The sequence below is a fragment of the Symphalangus syndactylus genome, chromosome 3 (assembly GCF_028878055.3).
Source record: "Symphalangus syndactylus isolate Jambi chromosome 3, NHGRI_mSymSyn1-v2.1_pri, whole genome shotgun sequence".
NCBI classification, from domain to species: Eukaryota; Metazoa; Chordata; class Mammalia; order Primates; family Hylobatidae; genus Symphalangus; species Symphalangus syndactylus.
The window spans coordinates 7761379-7778463 of NC_072425.2; the positions used below are offsets into that span (position 1 = coordinate 7761379).

The 17085-nt window shown below is 58.9% G+C and overlaps 1 protein-coding gene across 2 annotated transcripts; it reads left to right on the forward strand.

The window, feature by feature from the left end:
- The first annotated feature begins 5706 nt into the window (after window positions 1–5706).
- Window positions 5707–15242, forward strand: SAPCD2 (suppressor APC domain containing 2). Of its 2 annotated transcripts, XM_063636685.1 has the most exons (7): window positions 5707–6357; window positions 9542–9654; window positions 10086–10175; window positions 10249–10395; window positions 11740–11847; window positions 11946–12062; window positions 12180–15242. In XM_063636685.1, the coding sequence occupies exons 1-7, from the start codon at window positions 5784–5786 to the stop codon at window positions 12306–12308; spliced, it is 1278 nt and encodes a 425-aa protein (XP_063492755.1). In that variant the 5' UTR covers window positions 5707–5783; the 3' UTR covers window positions 12309–15242. The 2 variants fall into 2 exon arrangements, with proteins under 2 accessions (XP_063492755.1, XP_063492756.1); XM_063636686.1 differs by lacking the exon at window positions 10086–10175.
- The last annotated feature ends 1843 nt before the right edge of the window (window positions 15243–17085 follow it).

Genomic DNA, 17085 nt, shown 5'->3' on the forward strand with positions numbered 1-17085 from the left:
CTGACTAACATGGAGAAACCCTGTCTCTACTAAAAATAGATACAAATATAAAATATAAATATAAATATATAAGCATGGTGTTGCATGCTTAATAATCCCAGCTACTCTAGAGGCTGAGGCAGGAGAATTGCTTGAACCTGGGAGGCGGAGGTTGCCATGAGCCAAGATCGCGCCATTGCACTCCAGCCTGGGCAACAAGGGCGAAACTCTGTCTCAAACAAACAAACAAACAAACAAACAAACAAACCGAGAAAAACCAAATCATGCTGTTACAGGAAAGAGGTTCCAGACCTCAAGAGAGGGTTCTTGGGTCTCGCCCAAGAAAGAATTCAGGGCAAGCCTATAGAGTAAAGCAAAAGCAAGTTATTAGGAAAGTGAAGGAATAAAGAACGGTTTCTCTACAGACAGAGCAGCCCTGAGGGCTGCTGGTTGCCCGTTTTTATGTTTTTTTGGATGATATGCTAAACAAGGAGTGGATAATTCATCCCTCCCTTTTGTAGACCACATACAGGAACTTCCTGATGTTGCCATGGCATCTGTAAACTGTCATGGCGCCGGTGGGAGTGTAGCAGCGAGGACAACCAGAGGTCACTCTCGTTGCCATCTTGGTTTTGGTCGGCTTCTTTAACGGAATCTCTTTTATCAGCAAGGTCTTTGTGACCTGTATCTTGTGCTGACTTCCTATGTCATCCTGACTTAGAATCCCTTAACCGGCCGGGCGCGGTGGCTCACGCTTGTAATCCCAGCACTTTGGGAGGCCGAGGCGGGAGGATCACGAGGTCAGGAGATCGAGACCACGGTGAAACCCCGTCTCTACTGAAAATACAAAAAAAAAATTAGCCGGGCGTGGTGGCGGGCGCCTGTAGTCCCAGCTACTCAGAGAGGCTGAGGCAGGAGAATGGCGTGAACCCGGGAGGCGGAGCTTGCAGTGAGCTGAGATCACGCCACTGCACTCCAGCCTGGGCGACAGAGCAAGACTCCATCTCAAAAAAAAAAAAAAAAAGAATCCCTTAACCATCCGGAAATGCAGCTCAGTACGTCTCAGCCTTATTTTACGCAGCTCCCATTCAAGATGGTGTTGCTGTGGTTCGCACACCTCTGACAGTGATCTAGGACCCAAAATGAAGACTAACATCTCCCTCGTGCCGCCCCATGGACCCCTCAGGCAGTTGCGTCTCCTTGCAGTTGGGTGCTGCCCCTACCTCCACACACATGCCCTCACTGAGTTTGGGAAGGGGCTTCAACACTGGGGCAAGGCCCAGATGCACTGTCCTGGACCTGCATGGAGTTGCTTTTTGGGCCTGCCTTGGGGTCTCTGCACTTCCTGTTCCTCCCTCCTGGACCGCTTGTCCCCAGAGAAACGTGTGACTAGGGACACATTTGGTCAGGCCTCAGCTCCCCAGGCCACGCCCACTCAGCGAGCACCTTCCCATCCTCCGTGCCAGGCTGCCTTTCTGCATTCTTGGCTGCCTGACTCCCCTGTGAGAAGTGAACCCCACAAAGGCGGGGAGTTGCTGTTTTTGTTTTGTTTTGTTTGTTTTGTTTTGAGACGGCATCTCATTCTGTTGCCCAGGCTGGAGTGCAGTGGTGCCATCTCGGCTCACTGCAACCTCTGCCTCCCAGGTTCAAGTGATTCTCCTGCCTCAGCCTCCCGAGTAGCTGAGATTACAGGCGCCCGTCATCACAGACAGCTAATTTTTTGTATTTTTAGTAGAGATGGTTGGCCAGGCTGGTCTCGAACTGCTGACCCTGTGATTTGCCCGCCTCGGCCTCCCAAAGTGTTGAGATTACAGGCATGAGCCACCGTGCCCGGCCCAGGCAGGGCATTGTTTAGGCCACTGCTCTGCCCCCATCACCTCAGATAAATGCAGCACACAGTAGGCACTCAATCAATGTTTGTTGACTGAACAAACGAGTGTTGAACCCAAGCCCACACCGTGACTGGGCCACAGCAAATGTTCAGGGAGTACTTGCTGCATGAATGAATTAATGAATGGCCTGTTCTACTCCAGTAGTTTGTGGTGGTTGAACATCAGTTCAGATGAATGTTGGAGTTGGAGGTAGGCATGGCACACACAGAATCCAGTGAGCCGAGCAGGCTCCACGCCCCAGGCCAGAGTCCGTGGCAACCCTTATCACCCCCGCAGGGCTGGGCAGCAGAGGAGGCACATGTCTCTTGGAAGCAGGTGTCAGGACATGAACTCTTGGCCCTCTAGGTCAGGGCGATTCCAAATCCCACCTCAAGGTGTGGGTTGGACTGTAATCGAGGATTTGGAAAATCAAGGTTTGTACAGCTAGAGGCACTTGCGGCACCAGAAGGGGAGGAGAGACCCTACCCAGGCCGACAGAGCCTACAGATGGGTAGGAGTGCTGGCAAGGCTGAGGTGGGCAGCAACCTCCTGGACCACTTTGTGGCCAGGCAGTTGTCTTCACAAGGGGCTCAGGGGGGCAGGGCCCTAAGGCTCAGAGGCCAGGAGTGCAGATGGGGAGCCCTGGGAGGCTCAGGGGCTGGGTTGCCGTTGCCAGTTCTTCACTTGGTGCCCACTGCTGGGGATACATCAGGGGACAGAGGGGCCGGTCTTCTTGTCACCTCTGCCCAGAGTGGTCCAGGCTTGCACAATGAGAACACAATTACAGCTAAGATGGGGCCTCCAAAAGTACACGGACAGCATGGGACCCCCAGGGGTGACACAACACTAAAACCTGAAGGATTGGGAAACTATCAGGCCGATTGGAAAGTGGAGCGCAAGCAGGAAGTGGTCAGAGCTCAGGACAGGAAGGACGCAGGACCACCTCTTAGCCCCACGCCCAAGGCCAGGCACAGCCTCCAGTCTTTTCCGCTCTGTCGCCCAGGCTGGAGTGCCGTGGTGCGATCTCAGCTCACTGCAAGCTCCACCTCCTGGGTTCACGCCATTCTCCTGCCTCAGCCTCCGGAATAGATAGGACTACAGGCACCCGCCACCACGCCTGGCTATTTTTTTTTTTTTTTTTTTGTATTTTTAGTAGAGACGGGGTTTCACCGTGTTAGCCAGGATGGTCTCGATCTCCTGACCTCGTGATCTGCCCCCCTCGGCCTCCCAAAGTGCTGGGATTACAGGCGTGAGCCACAACACCCGGCATTTTTTTTTTTTTTGAGATGGAGTTTTGCTCTTGTTGCCCAGGCTGGAGTGCAATGGTGCGATCTCGGCTCACTGCAACCTCCACCTCCGGGGTTCAAGCTATTCTCCTGCCTCAGTAATACCAAGTAGCTGAGATTACAGGCATGTGCCACCACGCCTGGCTAATTTTGTATTTTTAGTAGAGACGGGGTTTCTCCATGTTGGTCAGGCTGGTCTTGAACTCCTGACCTCAGGTGATCCGCCCGCCTTGGCTTCCCAAAGTGCTCGGATTACAGGTGTGAGCCGCCGCGCCCGGCCTCCAGTCTTTTTTATACCTTCCGCCAATACCCAGCCAGGGGCCACAGAGACGCCCACAGACCAAGGGCCAGCTGGGGCTGCCTTCCCCAAGGCTCTGGATGGTGTGAAAAGCCCTTGTTTTGTCTGCACGGTGGATTCAGTTCCATGCGGGGCCGTGGCTGGCCTGGCCTGGACACTACTGGCCACGCTGTCCTGAGCTGCAGCAGCCTTGCTCACTGCTGGCCACTGACTCCACATCCACACTGGCCTCCCCTGCCATCCCACTGAGCTGTTCCCAGCCCTTCCCCATCCCTCAGGCCTCAGCCTGACTTGGTGCCCACTCAAGGATGGTGGTTCCCGTGTGATTTCACTGGATAAGGCTCCCCAGTGCCATTCACAGAGCACCCACTGTGGGCCAGGCCAATGCCAGGCCTAGAGGGAGCCCTGCCCTGCTTCCAAATAGCCAGGGCCCCCGGGGCCAGGAGAAAGCTGCCCGCTGTGCTTTATCTAACCAGGCCTCAGGGGGAAGGGGATTGGGGCCGGAGCAGAGTTCTGAAGGATGTGGTGCGGTCAGCCTGGAGCAGAGGGGAAGGGCCTTCCTGGTAGAAGGGCCACCAGGCACAGGGGCCTGGAAGTGAGGGAGTGCAGGGACCCCAGGCCTGGAACCGGCGGTGAGGGGTGTGCTGGAAGCAGGGTAGGTGCAGGGATTGGGGGGGGTGGCGGGGGGCGGGGATGTGAGACTGATGAATAAAGGGCTTGCGTGTTGTGCTGGTTTGTTTTGTTTTGTTTTTGAGACAAGATCTCACTCTGTCACCCAAGATGGAGAGCAGTGGCTCAATCACAGCTCACTGCAGCCTCAACCTCCTGGGTTCAAGGGATCCTTCCACCTCAGCCTCCCAAGTACCTGGTACCACAGGCATGCACCACCACGCTTTGCTAATTTTTTAAACTTTTTGTAGAAATAGGGTTGCCTTATGTTGCCCAGGCTGGTCTTGAACTCCCCAGCTCAAGTGATCCTCCCGCCTCGGCCTTGTGCTGGGATTTTGAGCAGACCTGCCATTAAAGGGGAAGCTGGCTTACAGGACCGAGCTCTGACAGGCTACTCCAGGCTCAGAGCTTCTTATGTCCTTCCAACATTCCCTACCATGAAGGAGTCCCACTTAGAGTGAGTGACCCAGAAGAGAAGTGGACCCAGGACACTCCCTGGCCTGGGAAGATGCCTCTACAGCTTGAGACACAGGCACCAGTGGCTCAGGCCTGAGGACAGAGGCCCAGGTAGGCGTGCCAGCTGAGGCCTGCCCAGGAGGGAGGGTGGGAGAACCGCAGAGGGCCAAGGCAAGTCCCGGGTTGGGGGCCTGTCCGGAGAGGGTGTTTGCACCCTGAACACCTCCCTGGCACCTAGAGGGTGCTACTGGCCAGCCCTGAGATGGGCTCCGAGGGCTAGAACCCAGGCTAAGGCCTGGTCTCACCTCCCATGTGGACAGACCAAATGAAGACAGAGTGCCCAGATCCCAGCTGGAAACACGGCAGAGGCAGGGGCACAGGGCTATGGGAGCCAGGACAGCAGCCGGAGGAGGTGTCCAGCCAGGGGAAGGAGGAGAGGAGGGGAAGGAGGAGAGGAGAGCAAGAGGCAGAGGGAGCTGGTCACCAGATGGGGATCTGGGGACACAGGAGAAAGTGACTTTGTCCTGCAGCGGGCAGGCCAGGCCAGATTGTCCCGAGGGGCCAGAGGAGGAGCCAGCAGCGGTGGGGACAGAAAGGCCTCTGTGAGTGGGAAGCGCCCAGCTGGCTGGAGCCTATGATCCTCTTGGGGCCCTCCTGGTGGAAGAGAAGGGGGCCGCAGGGTCACCTGTGCTTGTGGCCAGGGAACTAGAGGGGAAAAGTGGGATCTTTGGAGGGGGTGCGCCCCCGTCCTTACCCCACGAGGCTACCTGGGGACAGGTTTTTTTGTAGGGTGCCAGGCCCCGCCCCTTGGAGAGGTGGCCGGGGCAGCCAGCCACAGCTGGATTCGAGAAAGCGCCTAGCTGCGGCGGGAGGTTTGGTGGGGCTGGGGCTGGGGCGGGGCAGAAAGGAAGGTCTGCGAGGCCAGAGTGGAGCCGGAGCTGGGGGATCCGGTTCCGCCTGCCCAGGGCCTCCGCGCGCCTCCCAGGGCCACTCGGCAGGAAAAAAAAAAAAAAAAATCAAACCGCCTCTCAGCCTATCGGGGAGCAGATGGGACGGGCTCGGCCAATGGCCGCGGCGCATGTTAATGAGGCCTGACGCCGCGAGGAGGGCCCCATTCAAAAGTAGTCACTATTGTCGCCGTAGGCTGAGCTCGCCGGGCCGGCCCCTCCGTGGGGCCGCGCAGGGACGCACGCGGGTGGACGCGGGGACCGAGCCCGGGCGCCCATGGCCGGGGCCGCCATGGCCGAGCGGGGCCGCGTGCCTCCCCCCGCACCCGCGCCCAGCACCGAGGGGCTGCCGCGCGCCTTCCTGCAGAGCCTGCGCACCCTGTTCGACATCCTGGACGACCGGCGGCGCGGCTGCGTGCACCTGCGCGAGATCGAGTCCCGCTGGCAGGGCACCGACGCGCGGGAGCTGCCTCGCGGGGTGCTGGAGGGCTTGCGCCAGGTGGCCCCGGCCAGCGGCTACCTGACCTTCGAGCGCTTCGTGGCCGGCCTCCGCACCTCCCTGCTGAGCGCCGACGGCGGCCCCCGGGACCACACGCGCGCCCCGGCCCGGCCCGGGGACCAGCCGCCGCCGCCGCCGCCGCAGCGCCTGGTGTTCGCGCCGGCCGACGAGCCGCGGACGGTCCTGGAGAGGAAGCCCCTGCCCCTGGGCGTGCGCGCCCCTCTGGCCGGTCCCAGCGGCGCCGCCCGCAGCCCGGAGCAGTTGTGCGCCCCGGCCGAGGCGGCGCCCTGCCCCGCGGAGCCCGAGCGGTCCCAGAGCGCGGCGCTGGAACCGAGCTCCAGCGCGGACGCAGGTGAGTTCCGAACGGCCCCCGGGCCCCCTCGTAGCTCTCCCGGGCCAGGGCCAGAAACTGCAGTCCCACAGCTGCTGCCCGTGCATTTCCCACGAGGGACGGGACCGGGGAGCGGCTCTTCGTGGACTCCGGATCCTGGAGGGCGCCTTGGCAGATCTGGAGGGAAAGGGCTTCATGCCTGTCGCGGTGAGCCCAGGGGCTTAGAGAGGCCAGCCAGACCCTCTCCTGCCACAGCATAAGGCCACCAGGGCCGGGGTGGGGGTGGCAGGTGACTCAGAAAACCCACCGGGAGCCCAACCTGTACCACGCCTGAGCTTGGGCTCTCCATCGCCAATACCCTTTCGGCACCTGGGGACACCTGGGCCCTCAGTTTCCTGTCTGTGGCTGCTCAGGCAGAGGTGCTTCCCTCTCAAAGAAAGGGTCCCCCTTCTGAGTGTGACAGCTCAGCCAGGGGGGCTGGGCCCACTGACCCCACCGAGGCCCAGACAGGCGGGGGCTGCTGCCGGTGGTCCTCTTGGGCCTGTTGCCAGGATGGGCAGGGGCGTGGGTGGATCTCCTGCACCCCAGTGGGGCTGTACTATGGGAGATGCCATGGAAGGACATAGGCCGTAGTCCCTGGGGATGGCTGGCAGACTCCTCTCCTGCCTTCTGGTCCAGTTGGCAGTGACGAGAGATTGCTGAATGGTCCCCTGTCTCCCCCAACTCAGTGCCTGCCTTGGGAACAGGACCTGCATTATGGCTGGGGGTGGGGGCCAAGCTCCCAGAGGAGCCCCAGGCCCCACAGCCCATTCAGCCTGTGCACCTGTTCTGCCAGAGGCAGGCCTGCCCACCAGCGGCTCCTGCCAGTCCCCGTGCTGCCTGCCGCTCTGCCACCCTCCCTGTACTGCTCCCCCGCCTCAGCCATATTCTCCAGCCCTACAACTGGTGTTTGGAGCCATAGTGGCCCTGGCCTCCCTGGTGATCTGATCCAGCAGCCACACCAGGCTGGGGGACCCCTAGTCCTATGGTGAGGGAGGCTTCAGAGGGTAGCTGGCTCCAAATGCAGGGTCAGCGTCATCCATGTGGCCATGCAGTTTGAAATCAGCCATGGGATTGCACGCAGTGGCCAGGCCTGGGGTTTGGAGGCCTAAGCCTGTGGTCCACCCCTGCTCTGCTCTGATGCCCCATGTGGCGCTGGCTCACCACGCCTCCCTGAAGGCCACATGGCTAGGGCTCTAGCTGTCATCCTCTCACAGGCAAACGGAGGGCCAGACAAATGGCGTGCCATATTTGATTGACACAGCTGGCTTTTGGGGTGTCAAATCTGGAGCTCTGAGGTCACCCCAACTCCCAGAAAGCCTCTCAACACACACAGCCTTCCAAGCCCTCAGCCTGGAAGTTCAGGGCCTCTTTCCTTGTTCCCTCCTGGGACTGCGTGTTTGCTCCAGGCTGGCTCTGGCCCTGGAGGTGCGGCCTGCTGGCTCAGGGCCCTGGAGGGGCAGAGCCACCATCCCACCTAGAGGCCATCTAGCTCAACACCCAGCATGCTGTCATCTGGGGACCCAGGAGCTGCTCTATGGACTCAACTGTACAGACCGGGCCCAGGTGTCCCGGGGCTTCCTCCACGGTCTCCCTCTGTCTGTACCCTCTCCGCTCCCACCTCCTGAAGGGCTGTGTGCCCTTCCACTGTCTTGCCCCAGAGCTGCCAGCCGCTCAGCACCGCAGGCTGGAGTGCAAACTCAGGCCTGCGTGGAGCCAGGCTCTCTGCCGTGCCTACCTGGGCCCAATTCTTGCATCACTCCCCCACTCCTGTGGCCGGGTGCCAGGGGCATGGCCTCTAAGAATGTGCCTGGTGCTGGGGCTACAGCTGGAGGCTGAAGGAGGATGCCCTCCTCCACACCTGTACCCACTTCTGTGGACTGGGGAGATGCACGTACTCCCTCACCAGGGAGCTAGGCCGGGGTGGCACCAACGCGATACTCTTGGCTGCCCCCAGGGGGAGCCCTCAAGCAAACTTCAGAGCAGGGGTCTGCGAGCACCAGGACGTGTCTGACTTGTCAGTTGGGTGCACGGCCTGGCGTATCACACACGCGGGACTTTTTTTTTTTTTTTTTTTTTTTTTGAGATGGAGTCTTGCTCTGTCACCCAGGCTGGAGTGCAGTGGCGCGAATCTCAGCTCACTGCAACCTCCGCCTCCTGGGTTCAAGCGATCCTCCTGCCTCAGCCTCCCTAGTAGCTGGGATTACAAGTGCATGCCACTATGCCCCGCTAATTTTTGTATTTTTAGTAGAGACAGGATTTCACCATATTGGCCAGGCTGTTCTCAAACTCCTGACCTCATGATCTGCCTGCCTTGGCCTCCCAAAGTGCTGGGATTACAGGCGTGAGCCACTGTGCCGAGCCACTTTTTTTTTTTTTTTTGAGACCGAGTTTTGCTCTTATTGCCCAGGCTGGAGTGCAGTGGCATGATTTCGGCTCACTACGACCTCCACCTCCCAGGTCCAAGCGATTCTTCTCAGCCCCCTGAGTAGCTGGGATTACAGGCGCCCGCCATCACACCAGGCTAATTTTTGTATTTTTAGTAGAGACGGGGTTTCACTATGTTGGCCAGGCTGGTCTTGAACTCCTGACCTCAACTGATCCCCCCGCCTCCTCAGCTTCCCAAAGTGCTGGGATTACAGGCGTGAGCCACTGTGCCCGGCCATGCAGGACTAACTTTCTATCAGTCACCATTCTGGGAAAAGTTAGGTTTCCATCATTCACACCCACATCTCCTGCCACCTCGCAGGGCCCTGTGCAGATGGGAGAGGCGTAGTCAGGACCAGGCCCCCCCCCCCCGCCCACTCTTCCCTTACCCAGCCGCTTTGGAGACCCAGGGTGTGCCTGTGATGTTCTGGGCACTGGGTGTGCAGAAAAGAGCTGGACAAGGCCCCTGGCCCCAGGGAGCTCACGGACCGATGAGGGGGCACAGCGTGTGTATGAGCAAACATGCAGGCTTGGCGGCACAGCCCTCCCCAAGCCAGTGTGAGGAGCTGGGCAGGGGAGAGGGACCAAACTCCAGGCTGGCACAGAGGCTACACGTGGGCCATGCCAGGCTGATGCCCGAGACCTCGAGGGTGGGCTGAGATGTGGAGGCCGCTGCATCTCAGCAGAACCTGGCCAGGCAGGTCTGGAGGTGAGCCAGGCCCGTGCCTCTCCACAACAGGTGCAGTGGCCTGCAGGGCCCTGGAGGCGGACTCAGGGGATGCCCGGCGGGCCCCCCGTGCCCGAGGGGAACGTCGGAGGCACACCATCACCAGCGGCGTGGACTGCGGCCTGGTGAGCAGGGACTGGGGCTCTGTGGGGCTCTCCATCTTGCCTGGAGGCTGGAGGCCGGGATGGGAGCCTGGGGGCCTTGAGTCTGGGGGAGTCCATGGTGGAAGTACAGTCAGCTCTGAACATCTCTCTCCATACCTGCGCTTGAATCCCCTGGAGGGATGGCCCAGCGTCAGGCAGAGGGAGGTCAAGAGGTCGTTTAGGGCAGCCATGGTGGCTGCCCAGCCCACCTCACGAGGTTGCTGCTGCGAGCCAGTCTGGCTCCCCAGCTGTGTGCTCACCACAGGCGGGCCTCGGGAGGGTGGGCTCAGCTGAAGGGTCAGTCACCCCTCCCCCAGGGAAGCCTGAGTGGAGGGGCTAAGAAAGACCAAGACCCCTCAGCGGGAGGCACGGGGCTCCTGTTCTAAACGGGCCTATGGGGCTCACACACGCAGGTGTCCTCAGAAGCGTGCGTCGTGCCTGTGTTTGCAAACGTGTACACGTGCTGCTGCATTTGTGCCTGTGGCTCTGGTGCCCACCCACAGGTGAGCTCATGCACGTGTGGATGTGTGCGTGCTCACTGGGGCCGGGCATTCCATGTAAATGCATGTGTTGCAGCTGAAGCAGATGAAGGAGCTGGAGCAGGAGAAGGAGGTGCTGCTCCAGGGTTTGGAGATGATGGCGCGGGGCCGCGACTGGTACCAGCAGCAGCTGCAACGAGTGCAGGAGCGCCAGCGCCGCCTGGGCCAGAGCAGAGCCAGCGCCGTGAGTGCCACCGCCCTGTCCGCAGGTCCCCACACATGGGGACCCCAGCTAACCCCAGGCACCCCTGGGCATTATGGCTGCCCCTATTCCCGGACACAGTGGCTGTCGATTCCACCCAGGATGCTGGGACATCCCTTTCTCCACCTGTGGCTGCCCCACTCCTAGGGCCTAAGGTGCCTTGGGCAGACCTCCTGTAGGGACCAGCCCCACAGGGTCGGTGGGTCTCTCCCTGTGTGCGGCGACCAGAGAGTGTAGAAATAAAGACACAAGACAAAGAGATAAAAGAAAAGGCAGCTGGGCCCGGGGGACCACTACCACCAATGCGCGGAGACCGGTAGTGGCCTCGAATGTCTGGCTGTGCTGTTACTTATTGTATACGAAGCAAAAGGGGCAGGGTAAAGAATGTGAGTCTTCTCCAATGATAGGTAAGGTCATGTGGGTCACGTGTCCACTGGACGGGGGCCCTTCCCTGCCTGGCAGCCGAGGCAGAGAGAGAAGACAAAGAGAAAGACAGCTTACGCCATTATTTCTGCGTATCAGAGACTTTTAGTACTTTCACTAATTTGTTACTGCTATCTAAAAGGCAGAGCCAGGTGTACAGGATGGAACATGAAGGTGGACTAGGAGCGCGACCACTGAAGCACAGCATCACAGGGAGTCGGTTAGGCCTCCGGATAACTGCAGGAAAGTCTGACTGGTGTCAGGCCCTCCACAAGAGGTGGAGGAGCAGAGTCTTCTCTAAACTCCCCCGGGGAAAAGGAGACTCCCTTTCCCGGTCTGCTAAGTAGCGGGTGTTGTTCCTTGACACCTTTTGCTACCGCTAGACCACGGTCCGCCTGGCAACGGGCATCTTCCCAGACGCTGGCGTCACCGCTAGACCAAGGAACCCTCCGGTGGCCCTGTCTGGGCATAACAGAAGGCTCACACTCTTGTCTTCTGGTCAGACCTCACTATGTCCCCTCAGCTCCTATCTCTGTATGGCCTGGTTTTTCCTAGGTTATGATTATAGAGCGGGGATTATTATAATATTGGGATAAAGAGTAATTACTACCAACTAATGATTAATGATATTCATATATAATCATATCTAAGATCTATATCTGGTATAACTATTCTTGTTTTATATTTTATTATACTGAAACAGCTCGTGTCCTCGGTCTCTTGCCTCGGCGCCTGGGTGGCTTGCCGCCCACATCTCCCACCTCAGCAATGCCCCTGGGACCCCTCTAGGCTCTCTGCAGCATCAGGAGGCACGAGAGCCACCTGTGGGAACCCCTGTCAAGGCACCTTGCTGGCCCCGGCTGGCCCTCCTCTCTGACCGCTTGTCCTCTGCTTTCTTCCCAGGACTTTGGGGCTGCAGGGAGCCCCCGCCCACTGGGGCGGCTACTGCCCAAGGTACAGGAGGTGGCCCGGTGCCTGGGGGAGCTGCTGGCTGCGGCCTGTGCCAGCCGGGTGAGTGTACCCCAAACCCCCACGCCCACGCTGGGGCCCAGGCCAGTTTAGTGCTTCCCAGACCTCGTCCAGGCCTGCCTAATTCTGCCCTCCTGCAGGCCCTGCCCCCGTCCTCCTCCGGGCCCCCCTGCCCTGCCCTGACGTCCACCTCACCCCCGGGCTGGCAGCAGCAGACCATCCTCATGCTGAAGGAGCAGAACCGACTCCTCACCCAGGTAGGGCAGGCGCGGGAGGGGTGTGGGTGGGGGACTCCTCACCCGGCTAAGGCAGCCGGGAGGGGTGCAAGGGTGGGGGTGAGGCCTCGCAGGCCTTGACCAAGCGCACCTGCCCAGGAGGTGACCGAGAAGAGTGAACGCATCACGCAGCTGGAGCAGGAGAAGTCGGCGCTCATTAAACAGCTGTTTGAGGCCCGCGCCCTGAACCAGCAGGACGGGGGACCTCTGGATTCCACTTTTATCTAGTCCTCGTGGGCCACGCGGGCCCCCAGGGCCGGCCTGGCACTCAGCCCTTCGAGGGTGGGCGCCCCATCGCACCCACCCTCTCTGGCTGGAGACCCCCGGCAGGCCCTGGCACAGTCCCGGAGTGGGCCCCAGGCCTGTCCCCGGCTGGCCCCTGCACCAAGCGCTTGACTCCGTTTTGGCACCTGGTGCTGACATGGGCTGGGGATCTCTTGAGTCCGCATAGTCCGCAGCTACTACTGCCGCTGTGAGTGGACAGTGCGGTACCCCTCCACGAGTTACCGTCCCCCCGTTTCCAGCGGTGCTGCCCTGGGTCCCATCTTCAGGGAAAGGCACTGCCCATGCCAGGCTGCACTTCCGACAACGGCCAGCAGAGGGCGCGGGGCGACTCCGACGCGGGTCCAAGGGCAGCGACCCCGCTCAACCAGGGCACCAGGACAAGGTGGCTGTAGCTCGGACGGAAGCAGATGGAGGGGGTGGGGATGGCCTGTAAGCGGGGGGGTGCCCGCCTGGCAGGGGAGCCCCAGGGATAGCGGTCGGACTTCAGGTCCTGGCCAAGGCTGAGGGACTGGCTGCAGCGGATCGGCACGCCGGGTGGGCGAGAGCTTGGCCTGCATGTGCCCTACAGACCTGCAGTGACCGCCTTCCTCCTCCTGGCCGGGACACTGCCCCACGTTGAGTCCCACACAACAACCTGTGAGCCTGGCTCCCCGGGAGGGCCCCCAGACAGCTCCCAGGCACGTCAGAGGCAAAGCCTGTCCCCCCACTCAGGATTCCCAAGGTCTAGGGTCCTGCTTACCCCCCTTTCCTCTCACGCCCAGCCTGACCCCAAGTTTCAGCTGGGAGAGGCCACTTCCCTCAGCCAAGGAAAATGAGAACCCCCAGGGTACAGGAGGAGGCCGGGGCAGCTCCCCTTGGGTGTTGCTCCCTCACCCTCTGCCCAGGCCCACTCCCGCTGGTGCTGGAGTACGCACTGGTGGGGGGACCCTGCTCAGCCCAGCCTGGAGGGTCCCAGCGTCACCAGAACCAGGGGCACGGCAACGTCATCGATGGGTTCTGCAGCCCAGGGTCCCCGATGCGGGGTCAGTGTGTGTGGGGCGCAGGGTCCCCGATGCGGGGTCAGCGTGTGTGGGGCACAGGGTCCCGGTGCAGGGTGTGTGTGGGGTGCAGGGTCCCCGATGCGGGGTCAGCGTGTGTGTGGGGCGCAGGGTCCCCGATGCGGGGTCAGCGTGTGTGTGGGGCGCAGGGTCCCCGATGCGGGGTCAGCGTGTGTGTGGGGCACAGGGTCCCCGATGCGGGGTCAGCGTGTGTGTGGCGCAGGGACCCCCTGTGTCCAGGGCACTTTGGTACACTGTCCCACAAGGCACCTGTCTCAGAGGAGGGGTCCTGGCAGGCAGTGTGGCAACTCCCTTCCGGAACCCGGCTCCATGCTAACCTGCCCACAGCAACCCCACAGAGCCACATCCCCTGCTGCACCTGGCCTGCAGGGGTGTCCTAGGACAGGCCCAAGTCAGCCCAGCATGCAGCTGCCCTCCTATCCTGAGGATGGGAGTGGGCTTTCCAGGGGACATAAGGACGCCAGTCCTGGACCTCCTGGGCAGGAAAGGGAGCAGGTCCTGAGGGTCTGTGCCCCACAGCCCCAGCACCAGGTGGACTGCAGCGCAGCGGGTGGGCCAGTGGCCGCCAGGGAAAGCCCCCCATCAGCAGGCTGGGGTCTGCCCACTGGGGCCTCCCCATGTCTGCCTTTGAGGGTGCCTGCCATGCCCTGGGGGATCCTGGCATCTTTACTGGACTGGAAGCAGGAGACAGAAGTGTCTGTCCCGGGGTGACTTCATCAGGAGACCGCTCACGTAGAGCTGGACCCTACAGCTGAAGCGGAAATGCGAGACAGGCCGGCACCTCCGGAAAAACTGCCTTTCAGCCTTGGTGTTCCGTGCAAGGTGCAAGACAATAGGTCCTCCAAGTTTACAGCTTGAAATCAGACTAGTGTGTGGCCCTGGAGACCACGAGCGGAGAATTTAAAGTGGCCCCGGCTGGCAGGGTCGGTGGCTGGCAGAGGCACATGCAGACTCTGCCTAGAGCCCGCCCTAGGGACGCTGGGTGGGTCAGTCTCCATGCAGGATGTGAGCAGCGTCCCTGGGCTCTATCCGCGAGGTGCCAGTAGCGTGTGCAGGTACATACACGTGCATGCACACTGTTATGACACCCGGAAACGTCTCAGGACGTCGAAATGTGTCCTTGGGGGCAGAAGTGTCCCCGGTTGAGAGTCTGCCCCAGAGGACACAACCACACCAGGCCTCAGGATTTTGTGTTGATCAAGTTCCAAGGAAAAGGAACATCTCGGCCGGGTGTGGTGGCTCACGCCTGGAATCCTAGCACTTGAGGCCAGGAGTTCGAGACCAGCCTGGGCAATGCAGTGAGAAACCCCATCTCTACAAAAAAAAAGAAAAAGCCGGGCGCGGTGGCTCATGCCTGTAATCCCAGCACTTTGGGAGGCTGAGGCGGGTGGATCACGAGGTCAGGAGATCGAGACCATCCTGGCTAACATGGTGAAGCCCCGTCTCTACTAAATGTACAAAAAGTTAGCCAGGCGTGGTGGTGGGGGCCTGTAGTCCCAGCTACTTGGGAGGCTGAGGCAGGAGAATGGTGTGAACCCGGGAGACGGAGCTTGCAGTGAGCAGAGATCGCGCCACTGCACTCCAGCCTGGGTGACAGAGCGAGACTCCATCTCAAAAAAAAAAAAAAAGAAACAAAAGAAAATGAGATCTCCAGGTTTAAAAATTCATGAACACCACAAGGAAACAATACACTATGAGACCCAGCAGAAGCAACAGATTGACTCTGTAGACCCAGATACTAGAATTATCAGAGAGAATATAAAGTAACAGTGTTTTATATATCTAAAGAAATAAAAGAGATTTCTGGAAATATGAACAAGGAGTGGTATTTATAGTTTCTTACTCCATAAAAAGCATGATCTCTTAACGCTATAAAGAAGACTAGGCCGGGTGCAGTGGCTTGCGCCTGTGGTCCCAGCACTTTGGGAGGCCAAGGTGGGTGGATCACCCGAGGTCAGGAGTTTGAGACCAGCCTGGCCAACATGGTGAAACCCCGTCTCTATAAAAAATACAAAAATTAGCCAGGTGTGGTGTCGGGCGCCTGTAATCCCAGCTACTCGGGAGGCTGAGGCAGGAGAATTGCTTGAACCCAGGAGGCAGAGATTGCAGTGAGCTGAGATGGCACCACTGCACTGCAGCCTGGGCTACAGAGTGAGACTCCGTCTCAAAAAATAATATTAATAAAGTAAACATTTATCGGTCGGGTGCAGTGGCTCACACCAGTAATCCCAGTCTTTTGTGAGGCAGAGGTGGGAGGGTTGCTTCAGCCCAGGAGTTTGAGGTCATTCTGGGCAATACGGCAAAACCTTGACTCTACCAAAAATACAAAAATTAGCCAGGTGTGGTGGCTCATGCCTGTGTTCCCAGCTACTGGGGCTGCTGAGGTAGGAGGATCACTTGAGCCCAGGAGTTTGAGGTTACAATGAGCTATGATGTGCCACTGCACTCCAGCCGGAGTGACAGAGCAAGACCCTGTCTCAAAATAAATAAAAGAAAGAAAAGAGAGAATTCGAGAAAGCCCAAACTTTGGGATATTTTTTTTTGAGACGGAGTCTCGCTCTCTCGCCCAGGCTGAAGTGCAGTGGTGCGACCTCACGTCACTGCAAGCTCCACCTCCCAGGTTCACGCTATTCTCCTGCCTCAGCCTCCCGAGTAGCTGGGACTACAGGTGCCTGCCACCACGCCTGGCTAATTTTTTGTATTTTTAGTAGAGACAGGGTTTCACTGTGTTAGCCAGGATGGTCTCAATCTCCTGACCTTGTGATGTGCCCGCCTCAGCTTCCCAAAGTGCTGGGATTACAGGCATGAGCCACCGCGCCCAGCCCAGACTTTTGGATATTAAAGCACACACGTCTAAACAACTTATGTGTCAAATTTAAAAATTAGTTGATGTGGTGGCGCATGCCTGTAGTCCCAGCTACTCCGGAGGTGGAGGTGGGAGGATTGCTTGAGCCTGGGAGGTCGAGGCTGCTGTGAGGCCAAGATTACGTCACTGCACTCCTGCCTGGGTGGTAGGGTGAGACCTTGTCTCAAACACACACACACACACACACACACACACACACACACACACACACACACACAATAAAGGTATAAATAGGTTTTCCTCTTTCATGAAAAAAATAGTAAAATAGGAAACAAACGTGACAGAAACTTGATTGAGAAAAAGTACACAAAACATCTGGCTAGATTAATCAAGAAGAAAGAGATAAGGCACAAATAAATGATATCAGGAATAAAAAAGAGCAAAATAGTCACACATGCTGCAGAAGTTAAGCTGATTGTAAGAGGGCATTTTAAATGAGATTATGCCCATTTAGTTGGAGTGGGTAACTTCCTAGAAAAATACAAAATCGGCCACATGGGCAGGCTCACGCCTGTAATCCCAGCACTTTGGGAAGCTGACGCAGGAGGACTGCCTGAGCCCAGGAGTTTGGAACCAGCCTGGGCAACACAGGGAAACCCTCCATCTCTACAAAAAATAAAAAAAATTGGCTGTGTGTGGCGACGTGCACCTGTGGTCCCACCTACTCTGGAGGCTGAAGTGGGAGGATCACTTGAGCTCAGGAGACAGAGGTTGCAGTGACCTGTGACTGCACCACGGCACTCCAGCGTGGGCAACAGAGTGAGTCCCTGTCTCTAAAAATAATACTAACAAATCT